The sequence below is a fragment of the Octodon degus genome, unplaced genomic scaffold (genome assembly GCF_000260255.1).
Source record: "Octodon degus isolate 3935 unplaced genomic scaffold, OctDeg1.0 scaffold00045, whole genome shotgun sequence".
Lineage (NCBI taxonomy): Eukaryota > Metazoa > Chordata > Mammalia > Rodentia > Octodontidae > Octodon > Octodon degus.
The window spans coordinates 9,825,777-9,837,356 of record NW_004524621.1 but is presented as its reverse complement, the minus strand read 5'-3'; the positions used below and the strand labels follow the sequence as shown (position 1 = coordinate 9,837,356).

General features: G+C 37.9%; 1 protein-coding gene across 1 annotated transcript in view; it reads left to right on the top strand.

The window, feature by feature from the left end:
• Melk (maternal embryonic leucine zipper kinase) overlaps window positions 1-11,580 on the top strand; it is a 111,859-nt gene that overhangs the window by 95,557 nt on the left and 4,722 nt on the right. The window contains exons 13-16 of the mRNA XM_023716075.1: window positions 427-537; window positions 4,727-4,958; window positions 8,000-8,087; window positions 9,537-9,705. Of these exons, the coding sequence (XP_023571843.1) occupies window positions 427-537; window positions 4,727-4,958; window positions 8,000-8,087; window positions 9,537-9,705 (600 nt within the window). The remainder of the gene's footprint in view (window positions 1-426; window positions 538-4,726; window positions 4,959-7,999; window positions 8,088-9,536; window positions 9,706-11,580) is intronic.

The following is an 11,580-nucleotide window of genomic DNA, read 5'->3' as shown; positions in this document are numbered from 1 at the left end:
TTTCTTTCTTTCTTTCTTTCTTTCTTTCTTTCTTTTGGTGGAACCAGGGATTGAACTCGGGCCCTTACGCTTGCCAGGGAAGCACTTATTCCACCTGGCCATCTCCCTGGCCCCAAAACTTGAATTTCAAAAGTCACATCCTTTGCCTTTTCTGGTTTTTTTTGTAGAACTTTTTATTTGTAAATTTGTAAATGTCTGTTATATAGTGATTATGTGATAATGATAAGTTTAGTAGGTAGTTTGCAACGTAACATGAGTTTTCTGTCAGAGAATCTTCTGATAATTTGAACTGAAAAATGTTAACTTCCTGTTTCCTGTACTAAATGGTGAGCTTATTCAGTATCCTGTCTCTGGTTTGCTTCTGCTTTCAGGTCATTGAGTCATAGTAGTAGTATTTCTAACTTCTTTTGTCTTTTAACTGAATAGTCAAAGAATATGAGTCTGGAAGATGTGACCACAAGTGGTGGAAATTATGTGACTGGATTAATAGACTGTGAATGGTGTGAAGACAGTTTATCAACTCCCCAAACACCACAGGTTGGTCGTTTTTAATTACTATATGTTTAACATATTAAAACATGTATACTAACCTGAAGTCATATGTGCTCTTACAATTTTAAGACTACTGAAAATATTACTGAGAGATCATTAGAATATGGCAGAAAGGGAAGTCAATTATTTTCAATTTAAGAAAGTCAAGATTCTGTTTGGAGCATTTTATTTTTCCATGTAGTTAAATAGTTAACCCCCCCTTCGCCTTTTGAATAATACTGAGATTGAACTCAAAACTTTGCTCATTTTAATTTTTAATTTTTATTAGTAGATGTTTGTAGTACACAATGATTATTTGTAGTACACAATGATTAAACTCATTGTGGGAAACTAGTTTATGTACATAATGTGTCTTAATTCTTCCTGCATTCCCTCCCCCTTACCTCCCTTTCTCTCCCTCCATTTGTTGGTCCCCTGACTTTGTGCATTTTAAATAAGAGCAGTACTACTGAGCTATATTTTATTTTATTTTGAGCCAGAGTCTTGCCAAATTGCTCAAGATGGTTGCAAACTTGGAATCCTCCTGTCTCAGCCTCTTGAGTATAGAGAATTACAGGCTTCTGCTACTACTGCACCTGACTCAATTTGCCCTTTTCAGTAGCTTTATGTGTTTTGACAACATGTAACTACCACCAAGATTAAGATCCAAAACAGTTTCATTACCTGTCAAAATTCTTTCTGAGCCTTGTGGTTACTTCTCTCCCCATCTCTCTACATTTATACGCCATACTTTCATATTCCTTTGCATGTCTATGATGTCTATGTCTTGTAAATTTTTCAGTTGCTAATACTGGTCATTTTAAATTACATGGCAACTTTTGAGACTCATGTATACTTCCTTTTCTAGGATTTGATGTTGCTATTTGTTATTTAATGGCTTTTCCGAACTAATTCTATAACATCTGTGTTCCTCACTATACTGTTGCAGAAGTCTCTATCATAGCAGTCAACTAATGCTTGCAATGGAGATTTTCTTAGATGCAGAATCAGAAATCTAGTCTTTGTTAGGGACTGTGTACATTTGGAAGGATGTTTTCAGTGTGCAGCCAGACAATTGAAAATTCTGCTGTAGCTTTCACTTCCTGTTTTTGCAGAGCTTCAGTGTCAGCTGAAGGTGAGAATTTAGAGAATCTTTTCAGGTCTTTCCAGAGCAGGTGCATCAGTCCTGAGAATGTGCACAGTTCCGTACTGCATATGGCCTTCTGGCCTTCTGATTCTGAGGTACGTTGTCAGAGCTCTACAACGCTTCCATGGACATGTCATTTTCATCTTTCTTTTTTTTTTTTTTTGCGGAACCAGGGATTCAACTCAGGCCCTTGCACTTGCCAGGGAAGCACTTATTCCACTGAGCCATCTCTCCAGCCCCCATTTTCATCTTTTGAAGTTGTTGTTTTTTGTTTTTTGTTTTTTTTTAATTAGTCTTGTTTTTCTTAATTCTTACCTACTCCTTCAGCAACTGTATACTATTTTCCATTGACTGTTTTGTTTTGCTTTTTTTTCTCTTCTCCATTCTCCCCTTCTCTCCCTCCTCTTCACCGCCCCTCCCCATTCTTCTCTTTTCTGCTACACTGAGGACAGAACTCAGGACCTTTGCACTAAGTGACATTCCCAATCCCTTTTTTTTTTTTTTTTTAATTTTGAGACAGGACTTCACTAAGTTGTTAAGTTTACCAGGCTGAGCTTGAGATTGTGATACTCTTTCCTTGGCTTCTCAGAATGCTAAAATTACAGGCAATTTAACCTATAGCTGTTGGGAAAAGACTTCCCACTGGGCAAAAGTTGAGTCAGTGTTGACAGTGGGGTTTTTCAAGGAACTAGCAACACAGATTAGATAATGACAGTTCTCTGAGGGTGATGTTGTGCGGGAACTCTCACCTGGTCTGCCTTCTCCACTAGCTCCAGGCTGCTGGTTTTCATCATGATTATGGTCTGTTGGTTTCTAAAGTTACCACAGAGAGCTCGGAAAAATGGAACGGGAGTAGGGCACGTCAAAATGCCGTGAAGCTTGCTCATCTTATGTAACTGCTTGTGTTGAATAAATGTTTGAGCCTCGGTCCTTACGCTGAGTTTTGAAAGAACAGCAGTACAGTGTAATGGATATGGAGATTGGAAGATGAAGACTTCAACTTGTTTTCCAAATTTAATCTTGAATTCGGTATAATTGCAACTTTTGAGTTATGTGACACTTGTCAAAATGTCTTTAAATATATATATATAGAGAAGTGCAAAAGAACAAGAATAGCTGAACCATTCCTGAAGATTAAGAATAAGAAGGGGGGAAACTGGATGTATAAACTATGAGGAAGGTACATAAATTGAGATGTGCAGTATTGGTAGAAATAAACCAAGAAATCTTTCATGCCCTTCTGTTTTAGATATATCTCATAAAAATAATGTAACTATTTGATATATAAATCAAAACTCTGTCTCTTAAGAGTTTAACCTAACTGTATATATCTGATAACTAAAGTGTTTATCATGTATCTGCCATCTTATTTTGTTTTAATTTATCTCACATTTTCTTTATTTCCTTTTTTATTGTTTTGAGACAGGGTCTCAGTATGTGGTTCAGGCTCACCTTGAACTTACTCTGTAGCCCAGACTGACCTTAAACTCATAGCAATCCTCTTGTCTCAGCCTCTTTAGTACTAAGATTACAGATATGTACCCCTATACCTGGCTTCTTCCTTTCCTTAAATGTTAAAAAAAAAAAAAAAAAATCCATCATTCCTATAAGAATATTTTTTTTTTCCATAATCATTGATTAGCCTTTTATTTTTTGGTACATATTAGAGGCAAACCATGGCAGTCTAGATGTAGGAAGCATTTCTTAGGGCTTATTTGCAGCCATATTATATATTGCTTTTGGGTGTGTTTAAACACTAAACCTGAAACATGTTGAAAATTACTTGTCAGTCTTTCCCATCTTGCAAGATGGTAGGTGAAAATACTGAGAATCCAGACACTAAAGAGAAGAAACCCAAAACCAAGAAGGCTTCTGCCATTGACAGTGGTAAAAAGGGTAAGGTGAAGGCAAAGAAGTCCAAGAACGGGCATCTCCATTGCAGCTGAAATCCTGTCCTGGTTAGAGGAATTGGTAGATACTCCCGATCTGCTATGTATTCCAGAAACGCTTTGTACAAGAGAAAGTACACAGCTGCTAGATCAAAGGTAAAGAAGAAAAAGGAGAAAATTCTTGCTATGATCACAAAACTGGTTGGTGAGGACAAGAATGGAGGTATCTGGGTGGTAAACTTCAAAAAAAGGCCTAGATACTACCCTACTGAAGGTGTGCCCTGAAAGCTCTTGAGCTATGGCAAAAAACCCTTTAGTCAGCATGTGAGGAAACTTCTTTTTTTTTGTTTGCGGAACTGGGGATTGAACTCGGGCCCTTATGCTTGCCAGGCAAGCACTTATTCTACTGAACTATCTCCCTGGCCCCAAAACTTCGAGCTAGCATCACTCCTGGCACCATCTTGATCGTCCTCACCAGGCATTACAGAGGCAACAGAGTGATCTTCCTGAAGCAGTTGGCCAGTGGCTTGCTACTTGTGACTGGGCCTCTTAGCTTTAACTGTGTTCCTCTAGGAAAAACACACCAGAAATATGTCATTACCACCTCTATGAAAATTGGTATCAGCCAAGTGAAAATTCCCAAACACTTCAGTGATGCTTACTTCAAGAAGAAGCAGCTGCGGAAGCCCAGACACCAGGAGGGAGAGATCTTTAACACCGAGAACGAGAGATACCAGATTTCAAAGCAGCACAAGGTGGATCAGAAAGTGGTCAGCTCACAGATTTTAGCAAAAATCAAAGCTGTTCCTCAGCTTTGGGGCTACCTGTGATCCATTTTTGCTCTGACAAATGGAACTTATCCTTAATTATTAGTGTTATAAATTTCTTACTAAGAACCTAGTTGAATAACTGATACATTTTTTTAAAAAAGAAAATTACTTGTCAGTGGAATGGACTAATGTGATCTACCTGTTCTAAAAAGAACTGAATATACATTTTCAAATTTCCTGGTATTACCAATAACATTCCTTTAAAAGTACTTGATTTTAATAAAAATAGTGCAAGATAATTTGCAACTGATTAAGGCATGTTGTAAAGAAATGGACTTTTCTTCTTCACTATGCTTTATCTAGTAACTTTTTTTTTTTTTTTTTTCCAGTTTAGCAAGCACTGGACAGAATCAAATGGCCTGGAGTCTAAATCATTAACTCCGGTATTATGCAGAGCATCTGCAAATAAATTAAAGAACAAAGAGAATGTATATACTCTGAAGACTGCTATAAAGAATGAAGAGAATTTTGTGTTTCCTGAGCCTAAGACTCCAGTTAATAAGAACCAACATAAAAGAGAAATACTTACTACACCAAATCATTACGCTACACCCTCAAAAGGTATTTGCTAAGTGACTTAAACAGTGATTTAAAGAACTCCAAATTTCATTCATTTTGTTATGTTAAATAAACATATATCAGGCCAAAAGTTATGATAGCATTGCTCTCCAGAATTTCTCAGAGGTCAAGTTGCCTATTTTTACATTGTTATTTTGCATTAATTGAAATGAAAGTGCATTTGTTAATTTTTCTCAAATGGTAATTTTTGGAGCTGGAGAGCTAGCTCAGCAGTCTGAGCGCCTGCCTGACACGTGCAAGGGCCCAGGTTCAATCCCCGGAAGTGTATGCTGTGCAGAACCCTAGCGGCCCCTTGCTGAGTCTGAGCTGTGTGGTAAGACCCTGTACCAAATAAATAAATAAATAAAATATTTTTTTTTTAAACCCAAATGGTAATTTTTTTCCCTTTTTACTTTTATAAGATTAATGCATAGCATCAAGTTAACTTATCTAATTTAATTCCCATTTTTAATGTTTAGCAACCCAAGCCTCAGATTAGTGAAGCAGTTTTGCCCAAGGCCGTATCTAGATTTAAATCTTGTTTTCCCCTGTATCCCCACTAGGAGCTCTCCTGAGCCCTTCTCATTCATCTCGATCTACTTTTCTGGTATCTGTTCTGCCCTGTTGGGCTGCTCCACACACCCAGTAAGCCCTTCCAGCGACAACTTATGTCTGTCCAGGTACCACAGTCCTCATTTCCCTTGGTTTCCTCTCATTTAGTTATTACATTTAAACTATTTTATGACACTTCAGGGGTTGAGTTGACAGGACACATTCGTCTTTGTCAGTGTGCCTCTTAAAATGTAGAGCTGAACCCAGTTTCCTAGGATGGGCTCTCATGAGATAGGCACTAAAGTGTCATGACAGCAAAGACTGCCGTGTTTATTGCAGCTTTGCAAAGGGTGTGGTAGGGGCCATATTTGCAAAATGAAGGAAAAAATTAGAACCTGAAGGAGTTTTATTCACCTTGATCTAGTCTGTGTCACTCTAAGAAATGGACCCTAAGCTCTATTAGCTCCTTCTCTAGTAACTGTGATATTCTCTTGTGTTTTTTTTGTGACCTAGTGAACCCAAATTCCAAAGTATTGCCATGTGAATTGCTGTCAAACTACTTCTTTCTTTTGTGCTTCTAGATTGCAAATGGAACTGACATTTCAAGGGGTCAATTTGTTATCCATGAAGATATTACGGAAAACTATACCTGAATATTTGTTAGGAAGGCCCATTATGTTAATGACATTTTCCATTTTGTCAGCTCAAATAATACTTGCCCCCAAACTGTGAGGCTAATTTGCTGTGGTGATACATATTTGTGTGGCTGCCTGTGCTTATGAGAGTTTAATGAAATAACATTTGAACAGAGTAGGACCTTAGTTCTCTTTAACTGCAGTGTCCTTTCTGAATCAGGTTGAGCAGGGAAATAAGATGGACCTTAGTACATTACAGCTCTTCGCGGTTTTTGTTTTTTGTTTTTTTTTGTTTTTTGGTTTGTTTGTTTTTTAAGGGTCTCATTATGTAATTTAGGCTGGCCTATGTAGTCCAGGCTTGATGTTGAACTCACAGTGATCCTCCTGCCTCAGCCTCCCAAGTACAGGGATTATAGGCTTGAGCCACCACATCTGGATTATTCAGTGATTTTTTTTTTTTTTATAGAAAACCCTTTTAAAAGTACTATGTAGTTATGTTCTTTATTGATAATATTTATGTAACTCTAAGATTTTGAAATGTATATAGCTTGGAATTTATCTTATAATCTTGAAGTGTCATCATTTTACATATTTCGTTCTTGCCAGATTGTATTGGTCAAAACTATTATTGTCTGTTTTCTTTAAACTTAAAAGCTGCATAAGGAAGCAGGTGGCTGCAGCTAAACTTGATAGCTTCTATTAGTGCGTTTTACCTTCACAGTGAGGTTTTTTTGTTTGTTTTTGTGGTTTTCTTTTTGTATGTAGTACAGGGTCTACAGGGTTTATAGGGTTTAACTACACAGATCCGGACTCATAGTGATCATCCTGTTTCCAGCCTCCCAAGTGCTGGAATTACAGGGGCACGCCATCATGCCCAGTCTTAATTGCCTTCTCAGCGCACCCCGGGGGAGGGCCAGCGTGGCAGGGTGGGGAATCAAACTCCGGGGATCAAACTTCAGGCCCCTGCGTCTGCCTAAGCAGGTGCTTTAATCTGCTGAACTATTTGGCCGGCCCTATAGTGAGTTATATTTGACATAGACATTAATTTCATTTTTTTGTGACTCCTATGTAATCATACCAGTGGTATTTGTTAGAAGACAGCTATATGTGGTAGTGGATACTCTTAGTCTACAAAGATGAAAACTATTTTCATGATTTTTGATTGATCTTATAGAACTAATGAGAGTAGAGCTTCAGAGTTATATATAAAACCAGATACTCAGTCTCTTCTTAAAAACTTGATACTGTATCTTCATTGTCATATAGCAAATACTATCTCTGAAGGCATAAAACTTTTAGATCATGAACAAAACATTAATCAGTAGTAACCAGACTTGTTAATGTAGATTTGTCACAAACTATCTAGGATGCAAATAACCTTGTCTAAAGTATGAAATTCTGGAACAGAAATAAAAAAATTAACAAGACTCATACCTTTAATAACTTGTCAAAATTTCTTGGATACTGATCACTTTGCTTAACAGGGTTGAATAGGACCATAGAATTAATACCTTTCACTACTGTCATCAATTAAAGACATAAATTAGGCTATTACATAAATGCACATTGACTGTAATTCATAGAAAGGGGAATTAGTACTCATGAAATCTGTTTTTGATCAGTTTAGATAATCATTTGATAGTTATAAAAATACATATGAACTCAGTTTTCAGTGAAGTAAAAGAAAGCTACACACACAAGGCAAAATGATTTTGCTTTTGTCATAAATTATATGACAGTATTTCTTTAAATAGAATCTAACTTTGCTGGACAAATGATTATAGTACTTCTGAGTCAGTGATTAAAGTGACTATGATGTATCAGCTACATATGATTTGTTTGTTGTTTTTCTCATAGCCAGAAATCAGTGCCTCAAAGAAACCTCAATTAGAACACCAGCAGGAGCAGAAAAATTAATGACAGGTGTCATTAGTCCAGAGAGGCGGTAAGTGTTCAGTTTTTCAGATTCTTTGATCTTTAGGATATGGAATGAGAATTCTTTTCATCTGGACATTCCTGGTTAAGGCGTGTGGCATAGATGCTGCTGTATGCTAGACTGCAGGAACACCTGTCTTCATGAGGACAGTCTGTGGCCATCACTGGAGCTATCACTACTCCTACCTTAACCGAGTAGAATTGTGAAACTGATGACCAACAGTGGGACTCGCATCCCAACAGCCCTGCCCCGGCCATATAATTCCCTCTTTAATGTTCACTTTCTGCTATTTTGTTTTGTTAGCAGAGTATAGGAATCCACTAGCAGGCAGCATTCTTACAAGTAGTAAGGGGTACAAACTGATAATTCAAAGGAAACTTACTTCGCTTGGATGAAAAGTTCTGTAGTATAAATGACCTTTCATTGGCTTTATTTATTCATTTTTTTTTATATTAGGGATTCAACCCAGAACCTTGTGTGTGCTAGGCAAAACCTCTACAAACCTTTTTTAAATTTTGAGACAGAATCTTGTGAAGTTGCCTAGGCTGGCCTTGAGCTTGAGATCCTTGCCTTGGCCTCTTGAGTAACTGGTATTATAGGTGTGTACCATCATTCCTGGCTGTTGTTCATAACTTTTTTTTTTAAGCACAATTCATTTTGGGTCAGCTGGAGGAACTAGAGTTTAAGCTGTGTATGAGGTGAATCTGGAATTACTAATTTTTAAATGTGATGATGGTATTGTGGTTATGTAGAAATATTCTTATCCATTGGAGGAGCAAGCTGAAGTGTTTCAGAGTGAAATACTTCAATGTCTTTAGAGGACTCAGCAAATGTGTATATATATTCAATGAATTTATTGTCTATATATTTAGAGAAAGCCAATGTGGCAAAATATTAACTGGTGTTCTCCCTAGAAGCAGATATTGTACTATTCTTTTTTTTTTTTTTTTTTTTTTGGTACTGGGAATGAAACTCAGGACCTTGTGCTTACCAGGCATGTGCTTTGCCACTGGGCTATCTTCCCAGCCTTTTTCTTTTTTGGTCTTTTTGAGACAGGGTCTTGCTACACAGCTCAGGTTGGCCTTGAACTTACTTTTTAGTTCAGTCTGGTCTCGAACTCACAATAACCCTCCTGCCTCAGGTTCCAGAGTACTGGGATCATAGGTGTGTGCCACCACGCTCAACCATTAAATTATTCTTTACATTTTTTTAGTATATTGGACATCAAAATAGAAAACAAAACTACAATGCAAACAAAGGAGACAAATAGTTTTGCTGAGTGGCAACTGGCTGAGGGGCATGCGTAATGGCTTCTTTCCTTCAGAGGAGGAGAGATGATCTGGCTGTGGCTGATCTCATCAGGGCACCCTGATCTGTGTAAAGAGGCAAAAGCAGGGCCTGTGGAGACCCCAGCAGGCAGGATGCTTAGTGCTGTTCATGCTTTGTTGTTTTTTAAAGGTGCCGCTCGATGGAAGTGGATCTTAACCAGGCACATATGGAGGATACTCCAAAAAGAAAAGGAACCAAAGTGTTTGGGAGCCTTGAAAGGGGATTGGATAAAGTTATCACTGTGCTTACCAGGAGCAAACGGAAGGGCTGTGCCAAGGATGGGCCAAGAAAAGTAAAGGTAAATGGACTGGAATTCTTAAATAAGATTTCAGAAGCTGGCTGCTGTTTTGTTTCTTGTTTTTTTTAAAGAGAAGCATTGAATGAATGAATTGATTGGTATTTTTATTTACTTACTCATTTATTTAGTTAATATATTTTTGAGCATTTAAAATGTAGCATGTTTCTATGCAGAAGACTTTGAGAATACAGGGAAAAATTGGATAATCTTCATTTATTTTTTCTTCTACTTTTTCATTTTATATATTTGGTGCAGGGTCTCACTATGCAGCTTGGACTTGTAGTGATCCTTCTGTTTTCAGCCTCCCCAGTGCCAGGATTATAGGTGTGCACCACCACACCTGGATTCATTTGCCAGCTCAGTGTGCCCCAGGGGCGGGACAGTCATGGCATGTGGGATCGGGGATCGAACCCTGGCCCCTGCAGTTGCCAAAGCAGGCACTTATTCTGCTGAGCTATCTCACTGGCCCTTAATCACTCTCTTCAAAGAGCAAGTGCAAATACTTAAGATCAAATGGAGGAATTAGTGACTGACAACGTGGAGAGGGACAAGCTGGGGTGTCTGTAGGAAGCTGAGAGCTGCCTTAAGGAACGAGACTTGAGTTCAGTTGTCCCATCCCTGACACATTGATGTCAGTGTCTCATAGGTAACCTTTGCAGGCCTTCATAAAATATCTGAATGTGTGAGAAGTTAATCTGAACTAAGAATATAGATGTGTGTGGAAAATAGTATTAGCCTGGAAAGGTAGGCTGGAAGATCTGATGGATCTGGCTAAGAGGTTTAGATCTTATTTGATGGGTCTGTTGTGCTTTAAAGAGGGTATGGACAATATTTGGTGGAGGTGGGAAGAAAAAGTAAGATATTAGATATAAAATGCTTCTCTTGGATTCTAAGCACTAATTGGAATATTGAATGAGTTACATGTTTTGATGGAAATGGAAGAAGTAAGGCACTGTGCTCTTGAGGAACTCCCAAAGTGTCAGGGAAAATAGCCCAGGATGCTGCTTTGATACACTGGGCTCAGTGTGGTAATGAAAACATTTTCCAAGAGTGTGGGTCCCGAGAAGGGAGAAGATGGTAGTGTTTATTATTTAGGGACTGCATCTGAATTTAATTTATGTGCTAAGACTGTCTGAGCAGCTCTGGGGAACTTGGGAAAGGAAAATATTGAGCTGTTGGAAAGAAGGTGCTTTAGAAGAGAATGTTCTGAGATCTCATTTATGCCCTATCTCAAAGTAGAAGATAGCACTTAGTAGTATTTATTGCCTTGTTCAATTTATATAGTGCACTGAGTTTTATATTATATGCAGCTATTTATTAGGTGCATTTTATTTTTTCTGAGGTTTTTCTATCAGAGACAGGAAGTATTTTAAAACTTTTTATTAGAATTAAGAAAGCCTTAGTGTCATTTTATTATAAAACATGAAATAAATTTAAGGAGACTTGCTAAGAGGTTATCAAATACTGATGGGTAATGTAAAGTGTTTGGAACCTGAATGCATTAAAAGGAATTGCTGTGGTATTAGTTGGCCTTCTAGGTGGTTCCCCCACTACTTTCTGATGTGGGAGAAAAACCACAAGATCAGGAATCAGAAGATTGGTCTAACACCAAATTCATGCCTTGCAGCTTAGATAGGTCATTTTATCCCTGGCTTCCTCATTTTGTTCATTTGGGAAATCTGGAGGTCATGCCTACCCTGGCAGCTCCAGAGAGGCCTGTTAAGGAAACAAGCCATACAACCTGGACGCTCCCTTGCCTGTGAAATGCCTTATTAATATAATATGCAAGTTGTTGCAGTGTTAAGGATTGTTGTTGGCACTGAGCATTTTAACCCCAGTGTAGCAGTATCTCGGTCCTAATTAGTATAAACCCAA